The following is a 12,383-nucleotide window of genomic DNA, read 5'->3' as shown; positions in this document are numbered from 1 at the left end:
GGACTAGATGAATCCCTAGCCGGAATTAAGATTGCTGGAAGAAATATCAACAACCTCAGATATGCAGATGACACAACCTTGATGGCAGAAAGCGAGGAGGAATTAAAGAACCTTTTAATGAGGGTGAAAGAGGAGAGCGCAAAATATGGTCTGAAGCTCAACATAAAAAAAACCAAGATCATGGCCACTGCTCCCATCACCTCCTGGCAAATAGAAGGGGAAGAAATGGAGGCAGTGAGAGATTTTACTTTCTTGGGCTCCTTGATCACTGCAGATGGTGACAGCAGTCACAAAATTAAAAGACGCCTGCTTCTTGGGAGAAAAGCAATGACAAACCTAGACAGCATCTTAAAAAGCAGAGACATCACCTTGCCGACAAAGGTCCGTATAGTTAAAGCTATGGTTTTCCCAGTAGTGATGTATGGAAGTGAGAGCTGGACCATAAAGAAGGCTGATCGCCGAAGAATTGATGCTTTTGAATTATGGTGCTGGAGGAGACTCTTGAGAGTCCCATGGACTGCAAGAAGATCAAACCTATCCATTCTTAAGGAAATCAGCCCTGAGTGCTCCCTGGAAGGACAGATCGTGAAGCTGAGGCTCCAATACTTTGGCCACCTCATGAGAAGAGAAGAATCCTTGGAAAAGACCCTGATGTTGGGAAAGACTGAGGGCACTAGGAGAAGGGGACGACAGAGGACAAGATGGTTGGACAGTGTTCTCGAAGCTACGAACATGAGTTTGACCAAACTGCGGGAGGCAGTGCAAGACAGGAGTGCCTGGCGTGCTATGGTCCATGGGGTCACGAAGAGTCGGACACGACTAAACGACTAAACAACAACTTACTAAAAATGAAAGCAGTTCTGGGTACTCTAGGGATGTTGACAAGTTCTTAATGTTTCAGAGCTACAAATCATACAAGAAAAGTTAAGGAAACAGTTGAGAAGAAAGAAAATTTGAGGAAAAAGAAAACAGGTTGACAGTTTCAAACGTTTTTAAAAGAATCTCAGAAGGAAGGGGAATAATTATTTACCTCTCTACTAAGGAAAGGATGAGAAAACCAATGACTTCTAAGCAACAGAAAGGTATAGTAATAATGCATGTTAAATAATTAGGTATCAATTCGAAGTATGTTTCAAACTTTACTTATTTATTACCTTGTTTATTTAAACTACTTTTATTCTGTTATTCAGCCATGTCCCCCAAAGTAGCTTACATCAATCCATACAACAAACTAGCCAATGATCAATATTGATTAAATAACATTATATCACGGGGGGGGGGGGACATTTTCACTTGGCACTTAAATAAACGCAAAGGAGGCACATGACAAATAGATGTGAAGAAGAGCCCTATATGGGATGCCACAGAGAAGGCCCTCTCCCTGACAACCACCATCTTTCTGATGATGGGGGTACCCAAAGCCATCCCTCTGCTGAAGATGTTACAAGGGAGCAGGCAATTCGGTTTGGGGCACATTAAAGTAATCTAACAGGGATGTTGTCAAGGCATGGAAAACAGTGGCATGATATCTTTCCAAGTAGGACTGCAGCTGACACATGTAACAGAAGTTGATAAAAAGGCACTTTGAGAAATAAGTCCACTGCAATACTGGATCTGTGTAATAGCACCCCCTACCTATGGTGTTGGTTCTGTTTGAGCAGTGCAGTCTAGAACTGGCTAAATCCTAATTCCATGGTTCATCAATATGCTGGTCATCTTGCATCGACTGAGATCCAGTTCTGCAGGGCGAGCCTATGGTATTTTGCTGCTTCAGACAAAACTGAAAATGCTCCCGATTTTGCTGCCACTGCCTCTTCCATGCACATGTGCTGCCATCGCCTCCTCCACACCTGGCTGTCCCTTTTTCCACCTCCTCCTCAGCAGCAGCCAGTGGTGCGGAGGTCAAGGCGGAAAAGGGAGCAGCCAGGCACACAAGAGGTGGCCATGGTGGCAGGCACGCATGGAGGAAGCCAGATCTGCCACTTGAGTTGACTGCTTCACATTGCTCATTGATGAGCCAGCCCTGCAGTAACTCCAGACACCTGCTCAGAACATGCACATCCTCACCTATAAACTTATTTTGAACTACAGTGGTACCTCGTAAGACGAATGCCTTGCGCAATGAAAAACTCGCTAGACAAAAACGTCTAGCAATTCTTTGTTGCCTCGCAAGACGAAGTTTTCTATGGCTGCGTCTCGCAAGACAAATTTTTTTTTTGCCGCTTTTTTTTGCCGTCTGCTGTTTGTTTCCGCAAGACGAAAATTTTCGTAAGACGGCACGACCCACGGAACGAATTATTTTCGTCTTGCAAGGTACCACTGTACTTTGCTTACACTTTGGATGCAACACTAGGGAAAACCATGGCTTGCTTCGCTCCACACAAAGAATGAGTCTGGGTTTGGATGAAACATGAAGCCAAACATAGCACAACCCTGAGTAGCATGGCAGAGCCAGAACCAGGGGAGGAGCACAATGGCTACAATCATCACTCTGGAAACTCACATGCTTGTTTGTTCACAAAAAAGCCACTGTTTGGCTTGCTATTATGTGTAAACTGGGTCACCACAATGCTTGGAGATGCAAGTACTCCAAAATCCTAGTTTGATCCACTTGTTGACAATTTCATTCAGGAATTGGGCCATCAGATAGGAACAAAACTTCCATTGCACAGTGGCTCCAATTTTCAATTAGAAAGAATTATGTTATTCTTCACTATCTCCTAAAATCTTGACATTCCAGCTTGTTCTCCGCTAGTAACCAATACGTCTTAACCTATTGTTTCAGTGTAAAATTAATCCCATGGAGATAGGTCAAGACTAAGCTTATTTTATATTAGCTCTAACATTTCTGAATTTTCACTAGGAATAGCTATCTTCAATGCGATATTACGGTACTACTCTTAATACTTTGGGTTAGAAACGAACACTGCCTTCCAAAAAACTAGCATGTATCATTCTCTTTAATTGTTGGCATCTGGAGGAAAGTAGAATGCAACTACCTTAACTGTAAAGGGGAAAGGGGAGTTTAAATCCTGTACAAATTACCAGCACATATAAGTAAGATTTTGCATTACAATGGTACCTTGGTTTGCAACCATTTTGCATTACAACCCTTCTTTTTCAATTACAACCCATTTATTTATTTTTTTGAGGCCCCATTGGCAAAAGCGCTCCTTGGGTTACAACCTGTTTTGGTTTACAACCAGACCTCCGGAATGGATTATGGTTGTAAACCAAGGTATCACACTCTACTATTTCCAAATGCGTTTGTTCAACTCTGTTAAAGGGTAATTTGGAAAGAACATTTTAGTATTCAGTGAAGATGACTGTGAAAAACCCATTCCAGATATGCCATAATGCATTTGTAACCAATATTCCATTTGCCATGGCGTTGTGAACTGAACAGCAGTTGATCTTCTCTTTGTGGCCAATTGATGTGTAACACACACACATACACAAACATATATGTACAATCATACCTCAGGATACGTCCGCTTCATGTTGCGTCTTTTCAGGTTATGGACGCGCTGAACCTGGAAGTCCCGGAACGGGTTACTTTCAGGTTTGCTGCATTTGTGACCTGCGCGCATGCGCAGATGCAGTAATCACACTTTGCGCATGCGCAGAAGCGCCACATTGCGCCAAGCGCGTGTGCAGATGCAGCACTTCATGTTGCGGCCCTTTCGTGTTGCGAACGGGCCACCGGAACGGATCCTGTTCGCAACATGAAGTACCACTGTACTGGCTTCTCACCTCCACCACCACTGGTTAATCCAGGCATCCCCAAACTTCGGCCCTCCAGATGTTTTGGACTACAATTCCCATCTTCCCTGACCACTGGTCCTGTTAGCTAGGGATCATGGGAGTTGTAGGCCAAAACATCTGGAGGGCCGCAGTTTGGGGCTGCCTGGGTTAATCTATGTTCTGAGAACTGTACAGTATAAAACTATGTTTACAAATGAGGAAAGAAGAAGATTTACATATGTGATTTTAAAAGCAGAACATTCAGAATCCATGTTGAGAAGCAAATTTCAGTTTAGTCAGCCCAATGGGTTTAGCAGTTTAAAATATATTTCAAAGAAAGTAGAAATCAGTCTCACCTGATGACATCAATCTTGGATCTCCTCTGTTTTTGCTCCCTCTCGGGTACAACATGCCAGGTGAAGACCAGTCTCCAGTCAAACCCACCAATCTGTGGCTCCCCAGGATTCCCCAAATATTCAAAAGTGTTCCAGTCAATCACATCGATCACAGGGCAGACAACAGCTGATGGCTCTTCTTTAATTCTAAGTAAGTTAATAAAGAAATAATATTTGCATGATGTTGACAGAAGCAAGAAATATCAAACATTATGGAAGAACACTAGAATACATATGTTTATAAGGTTAAATGGTTTATTATTTTCCATTGTGTGGTAGGAAGCTTTAATAACTTTTTAAAATAAAAAATAAGTAAATATAAGCCAGCTCAATTTCCCTGAAACCTCTTGAATCCACCCCCTTCCTGAACTTATTTTGCCCTCTGCTCCAACTTCTGTTTGATGGATGAATGTGAACAGGTTTATAAAATAGTTGAGAACATACAGCCCACTGGTGGCATGAGGATTTATGGAAGGGAGTGAAGGAATATTAAGAATTTTTGTCTAAAAAGACAAAGCAGGAGTGTTCGTCCTTTATCTTCCTCACCCCACCCTCCTTACTCTTTTGCCCAGCTGCTCTAAGGATTAACACCAAAGCACAATTAAGCATCTTCTCCCCCTACCTACTGCCTGCAGAGTTCCCACATAGCATCTCAAGCAAAAGAGAATATTCACCAAGAAGAGAAAAGACCTCTCCTCTTTGCAGAGAGAAGTTGCGAGCGGGAGCCATTTCCCGCACTTGCAGGGGGGCATATTCGGCCCCCTGTGTCAGTCCCTATCCGCTGCCGCGCCGAGCCCCTCAGCTGGCCAATAAGGCTAGCCGGGGGGTGGAGCCTGGCTGCCTTTTTAAGCAGCCGCGGCAGCGCTATCTCCTCATTTGGCTTCCTGCCTCCTAGGGGTATCCTAAAGGGGATCCGGTGGTCGTGGATCCTGTCCGATGCCCTGCTGGTGGCTAGGGCCATGGCACGACCCCCCTGGTGACGTCAGGGGAAGCTTCCAGTTGTATTTGCATCAACAAGCTCCTCCCACTGTTTGTTAACCCGAAAAGTGACTCACTGCCGAGCGAGGTGGAGTCAAGCATTGTCCTCTTGTCCAATGCCTAAGCCAATACCACTCACATGCTGTAACCAATAAAGTAGTGGCCTTATTTTGCCCATTAACCTAAAATCATGTGTCCTTGTGTTTTATTTACTCCACGCAGGTGGCGGGTCATCAACTCGCAAAGGCGCACCTGCCTTTGTCTTCTGACACCCATGGTTCACTCTGAAGTTGCAACATTAACCATCATTCCTAAACTACTGCAAGTATCTTGAAACCTACTGAAGGATCTTGCTCCACAATCCGACAACCTGGCTTTAGTCTAATGCAATGTGACTGTCTTGATGGAAGTATCTATTTGGGTAAGGGATGTAGCTCAAGTGGAAGGGCATACCTCAGAGGAAGCACGCCTGCTTTGCTTGCAAAAAGGTCTCACATTCAATCCTCAGCCTCTCCAGGTAGGGCTGGGAATGTCCCTTGCCTGAAACTATGAACAGCTGCTGCCAGTCTCTGTAGACAATACAAAGCTAGACGGAGCAATAGTTGGACTCAGTATAAGGCAGCTTCCTATATAAGTCACATAAGCGTAATCAATTCAGCAGTAAGCTTGAATAATTAGGGAACTATCCATTTAGTTTAGACCAGGCATCCCCAAACTCGGCCCTCCAGATGTTTTGGGACTACAATTCCTATCATCCACTGGTCCTGCTAGCTAGGGATGATGGGAGTTGTAGTCCCAAAACATCTGTAGGGCCGAGTCTGGGGATGTCTGGTTTAGACAAAGTATACAGTAACTGCAGGTTGAGGCTCAACCACCGACATTTAACAACTGTACTCTGTGAAAGGGAAAATGAGCACAAATGTTCTAATTAACAGCTACAGACTTTTTAGAGTTTAGTCACCACTAGAGAGCTGGAGAATAACCTCTTTTTGTCCCTTTCCTCCCCATTAACAACATCCCATGAGAAATGAGAAAACAATCCATGGTGGTTTTAGGGACAAAAATGGTTCTACTCCGTGCCAAACCACACCAGGTTCAGTTGAACAGAACAAATCTGCATCACAATGTTCATATATTTACTTTGCCAATGTAAAGTCATTATATTAATAGTCAGGATTTTTCATCTTTGTAGTTGAGGTAATATTCAGCAACGTACTGTAAATATACAAACAACAAAGGGTGTGGGGAGCTTATCTAACTGCTTCACAGAGTCTTTTTACTACGTCTTTTGGTAATCTTCTTCAAAGAAAGTGATGGTAACATAAGGGGAAAAGGCATGGTGAAACAGATACACAGGCAAAGCTGAAGCACAGCAGAACACACACACACACACACACACACACACACACCACAAGTAAACTCATTTTACTCACTCTCCAGTCCAAGGACCTTCAAGAGTTCAGTGACCAGTCTTTCCTGACTGGGTCTGTCAGTGAGATGGCCACAATCCAGGCAGACAGGCAAAGTGCAGGCTGGTTGCCAGACAGCCAAAGAAGAGAAAGGAGATGAAGTCAGAGAAGACGAGAAAAGGAGAGCAAGAGAAACCTAACAGCAGGAGTGGGTTACTTACAGATATTAAAGCCAAGCAGTCAAAAGATGAAAATCTGCACCAACATACATACTCATGTTTTTACATGAGTAGAATGTGTCCTTTTATTTAAAAATGCATCTCTGGGTTATTTGTGGGGCATAGGAATTTGTTCATCCCGCCCCCCAAATATAGTCCGGCTCACCACATGGTCTAAGAGATGGTGGACCGGCCCACGGCTGAAAAAGGTTGCTCTACAATGCTGTACAATGTGTTATCTCTCCCTTTACGCCTACCCTACTGGCCACGTGAAAGCAGGAACCATGATGAGCCGTAGTGTGCACTGTGATGCCATAAGTTGGGTAGAGAGTTGGCACAATTATTTCAATTTATACGATGTCAATGCACCCAGCTATGTCCCTGTTCCCCGTTTCTAATTTTTAACTGACACTTGAGTCATATCAGGTCATTTGCAAGAGAAAACGGCTATGTCCTGAACTCCTGCAATAGTGCAGTCAATTCGTTTAAACAAGGTTTGCAGTGGTGAAAGAGCAGCAGCTTGAGGACAGGATAGTAAAAACAATAACTGGGCCAAAATATATACCGTAATAGTATAGTTAATATTATGCAGGAATACCCTATGGCAGCAGTTTGCACCACTGCTGTTAGTTATGGAGGCTGCTGCAGCTGAGACCACATGAGGCACCAGTTCATAACGATATTTTTACGTGAAAATAAGAGATCGGGAAACATGTGGATCATTGCTAAGACTACATACAGTTTATATACAATAAACAAACAGAATGCAGTAAAATACAGGTATGAGGGAAATTATTCATTTTCGGTCTAAATCTTGACCCACACTGCCATCTGGTGGATTAACCACACTGTTAAAATTGACAAGCATGCCTTTGGTTACTTCAAAAGAACTGGATAAATCTGGCATATAGGCCTCTATAATCTAATAGTTCAAATTATTAAATAAAGTAAAAGCATTAGTTTTCCCTTCAAAATGTTTCCTGTTAAATATTAATTACGGTACATTCCAAGCATTATTACATGTTGTTTTTCACTTTGGTGTTTAGGCAGGTGTTCTGCCTAAAATTCCACTTCCTTGAATTATTTTTAGAGGTCTCATTTTTTTATTCTTTCATTCACAATGCAGAACCACAACCTCTGACAGCGGGGTTTGTGCTCATTGGTGGGTTTCCTTGCATTTTGGTGTTAATAATAGTCTTAACCACAAGTCTACTTTTAATGTATGTACGGTAGGAGAGGGGTTGCCAGTAAGTTATTATGGCTTAATGCTTGATGGTATTCAGTGCTTGTATAATGCATTTATGACACTGCAAAATACATAAGGGCCCAGTTTGCATCTATCACTAAGCAAAACTGTGACTAAGAGAGCATGTGGGTATCCACAGCAAAAAACTGTGTCTGCTCTGCCCCTCCTCTGGTCTTGCTGCTGCTGCACTGCCCAGAACTAAGCATTGTTTGGCTTAGTGTTACATCAAAACCTGGACTCATGGTTTGTCTTGCTCCAGACAAACTGCAAGTTGTAGCCAAAGTTCATTTAATGATTGCCACTCATGGTATGGCTGTGGAAGACACCACATAGCAGCAGATGGAAAATGAGTGAACTGGCCATGATTTTTTGCTGTGAGCACTTGCATGCTTGCTTTTTCATACTTCGACATGTTTTTGCTTACTGTTATGTGCAAACTGGGCCACATGTATTTTGTGCTGGTTGTCAGAAACACGTTATACAGCACAGTGTACCATCAAGCATTTTCTTCCCTCACCATTCTCATTGCTTTATGCCGCTAGAAAAATCCCACATCTCCATCTTGCAAGAAGCTGAAAATAACTCAGCAGCAGCAGTCAGTCTCAGAGGCATCATCTCAATATAAGCAAAATGTATTTTGAAAAAAGGAGGGCATACCAATAAACAACCTTTTTATCTACAAATGTAAACGCTATCAATTTAAAGCCAGCCCTGTCTCACTCCTGCTACAAAAACTGAGATAGCTGAAGAGACCATCTTGGCTGACTCTTGCTGCATCCACAGTTGGAGGAATGACAGCAACAGCAGCAGGCACATTCTATGTTTAAGATAATATTTTGTTCTTTTGCTAATTATGCTGTTTTAAATGTATATATTTGACTTTCTTTAGGAATATTTTCTTTTCTGTTAATTATGTTGCTTTGAAATTATACTTTATATTTGACTTTATTCTATAATAGTTTTTTCTGAATTGTTTTATTTGATGTTTCAACATAGGTTGTAAACCACTTTGAGATTTTTTCTTAAAAATATAAAGTGTAGAAATGAAATGAAAAATAATAATGATGAATCCAAGGGATTTAGGGCTTATATTTTTAAAAACGGAAGTCCTTCCTTGATACATGGCAATTTCTTCTGAACTGCGGGGGATTTTCAAAAGCAGTTTATATTATGGCAATCTATGGTTGAAATATATATTAATGATCCCATTGGGCATGCCTGAAACAGCTCCATGAATCTTAGTAAAGTACTGGAGGTTTACACATTACTTATACTGGTTCTAACTAACACATATTTTTTGAAATTAGAATGTCTTAAATCATTTTTAAAGTACTATTTGGATTCATCTAAAATAGCAGGTAGAAGAACAGAAAATATAGAATGTGAGGCAAATACTCTGGCTCTTGTTGCCACTGCTGAGAAACAAAAGGAAAATCAAATGCCACTCACTTTTTTAATGCATATGGAAAGTTTTTGCCTGAACATTACCTTTCTAATAATGGTTCGAGCCATTCTTCATGGCACTCACAGTGGCAATCAAGAAAGGTTAGAACATCCCCTTTTGCTATAGAAGCTCCCAACAGTCTTGCTCGAACCAATCCTTCTCTCTTGTTTGCCCGGATAAGCCGTACCTTGCGCAGGTTAGCCACATAGTTTTCCAAAGTCTCCTTTAAGTGCTCTGTAAAAAAAGAGATGAATGAACTGCTGTTGTACAAAGCAACTGCTAGCAAAACATTTCCAGCAATTCAGTGTTGAAATCCATTTTCAGTTCACCAAAAAGTGAGCTGTGATGAACCTCCCTTGGGAGGGTGTTCCAGATTTGTGATGCCACAACCAAAATTACCTACCTTGCATGTTCATTTGCCCCACGTCTGAAAGCAGAGCGGTGCAGTGCCCAAGATGCTGACCTGAACATATTCCAACTTAATGTCAATCAGGGTTTCTAAACCTTTAACTCCATTATCCACTTAAATATTCATTAACAGCCTGTACTCATTAAAACCTGCCTGGTTTTTGAGATCATCATTGGAAGTCTGGCTCTGGGTGTTCCCACCTACTAAGATTATGTGGGTGGCCATCTAAGATTGGGTTTTCTTGATGCAAGTACCTTAGTTAATCAACCCACTCTCCTTATCTGCTCATCTGGCATTAGGCAATGTGAGGCAACAGAAGATCTGCCCTCCAAGGAATGTATCGCCCACTACTGCTGCTAATGTGGCAGCGATGGCTGCAGTGTCTCTCCACATCCCGTGCTGGCTCACATGTCCGCCAAGACTTTTAAGAGAGGTGGGAAATAAACAACATTGTGGTATACTGACGAGATAATCACACTATGATTACCGAGAAGTAATTTTCAGGAGTATAGAGCAAACATTACAATGCAGGTCACTGGCAACACATCTCTATGCAAGCCAGTTTCAGTCTACGTTGTTCCTTGGAAATACTTCCTGCTAAGTTGCACTCTTACACCAAGATGAAACCAATTATATCCTAAAAGGGCTACACTTTCCAAGTGTAGTAGCTACTAAATGCCCTATTCCTTCCACAGAAAATCCTGTGCCAGAAGGGGGCTTTGTGGAGATATCACAAATGGCTTACCTTTATCACTGTAATCATCTACAAGGATTACTTCTTCCAGAAGGATGTCAGGAGAAGTCTCAAGAACACTATGAACTGTTCTGAGAAGCGTTGACCAAGCCTCATTATAAAAAGCTATTATAACAGAAGTCTTTGGAAGGTTATAATAATCATACTTCTTTTCTCTGCATCTGTAAGAAAAGCATACATTTTAATCGAAAATACATAATTAAACAATACTCTGCCCAACAATTTATGCAGAAGTGAGGTGAATACGCAAATACGTATCTGTGATATGAAGAGTGCTGGAGGAGACTCTTGAGAGTCCCATGGACTGCAAGAAGATCAAACCTATCCATTCTTAAGGAAATCAGCCCTGAGTGCTCACTGGAAGGACAGATCCTGAAGTTGAGGCCCAAATACTTTGGCCACCTCATGAGAAGAGAAGAGTTCCTGGAAAAGACCCTGATGTTGGGAAAGATGGAGGGCACAAGGAGAAGGGGACGTCAGAGGACAAGATGGGTGGACAGTATTCTCGAAGCTACTAACATGAATCTGACCAAACTGCAGGAGGTAGTGGAAGGTAGGGAAGTGCCTGGCGTGCTCTGGTACATGGGGTCACAAAGAGTCGGACACGACTAAACGACTAAACAACAACAACTGTGAAGAGTAGGACCTGCAGCAAGGAAATAATTTATCCTAGATTTTCATCTTGCAGTTTCAAAAAGTGTATCAACTCCATTAGGAATAGCATCCAGTTTGTGATGTGCTCCGCACTACATTAAGTATATTAGGGAATTCAATACTACTTCTAAGCACACATCAGAATGTACTGTATATGCAAGCGTCAATACCACCTATTCATGATGTACTATTTGCAAATGCCATCCCACTCCCAATTCTGCTGCTACTAATTGCATGTAAATGTCTTTTCTAAAAACAACAATTAGAGTTGAATCAGTGAGAGCTTATTTTTAATATCTGCCCCACCAAGGTTAATCACAGCCAGCTCATATAAGATTCACTTGTTCGATTTTCTGGTTTCTAGGAAATATATTTCATCAGATCATTCATTAATACCTCTCTCCTACCCAAAGGTGTTCCCATTTTGCTCACTAATGCTCCTACTGCTCCCTTCAAGGGCCAAATCAAATGATTGTTTTTGAGGTGAAAATTTCATCATGCTGATAACTTTCACATGCTGCAGTAGTCTTGAGAAAGTTCCCCAGCACAGTGAAACTGCATGGTACTCAAACCAGTTTCTGAGTCAGGTGTTTAACCAGAAACTGAGCGTCACCTGTGTGGTGGAAATATATACACCACCATTCAGTTACGCTACATTCACAGACATTGCAACGTCAGCAATTTACAATCTCTCTAGTCCAGGAAGTAAAGTGTAGTATTTTTCTTCTTCTTCTTATGAGAAATCTTGTTATAATCTTTTGTAAATAAAAGACTTCAGTTTCCTCTAACAAGCAGAAATGGAACGTGATAAGGCAGCTATTGGCAATGTCCATGAGTACTGTACAGGGCACTTTCTTGCACAGGTTGGGGTGGCAAGAATGAAAGGGTTATGAACAGCTGGCATACAGAGTGGAACTACATCCGGCTTAAGTCAGTTGAGGGTGCCTCGCTTGGAAAATTTCCAGGAAGAAAATATTGTCAAAGGCTACCACTGTGCCAGATTGAGAACAGGCAGCAATAAAAAGTCAGCAATCATCTGTGTGATCTTAAGCATGGGACAGCCTCAGTGATAAGTTTGGTTAACTATACACATAGGACTGGGTTCAAAGAAAGTGCTCAACTGAGGAATGAT

At 42.0% G+C, this 12,383-nt stretch overlaps 1 protein-coding gene across 1 annotated transcript in view; it reads right to left on the bottom strand.

Annotated features, from left to right (window-relative positions):
• GALNT12 (polypeptide N-acetylgalactosaminyltransferase 12) overlaps positions 1 to 12,383 on the bottom strand; it is a 34,308-nt gene that overhangs the window by 19,318 nt on the left and 2,607 nt on the right. Inside the window, exons 2-4 of the mRNA XM_035125262.2 lie at positions 10,589 to 10,758; positions 9,479 to 9,668; positions 4,101 to 4,286 (exon numbers count right to left, since the gene is read on the bottom strand). Of these exons, the coding sequence (XP_034981153.1) occupies positions 4,101 to 4,286; positions 9,479 to 9,668; positions 10,589 to 10,758 (546 nt within the window). The remainder of the gene's footprint in view (positions 1 to 4,100; positions 4,287 to 9,478; positions 9,669 to 10,588; positions 10,759 to 12,383) is intronic.

The sequence above is a fragment of the Zootoca vivipara genome, chromosome 8 (assembly GCF_963506605.1).
Source record: "Zootoca vivipara chromosome 8, rZooViv1.1, whole genome shotgun sequence".
Taxonomy (NCBI): Eukaryota; Metazoa; Chordata; class Lepidosauria; order Squamata; family Lacertidae; genus Zootoca; species Zootoca vivipara.
The sequence above is the reverse complement of the archived record's forward strand: the minus strand, read 5'-3'. Positions and strand labels throughout refer to the sequence as shown.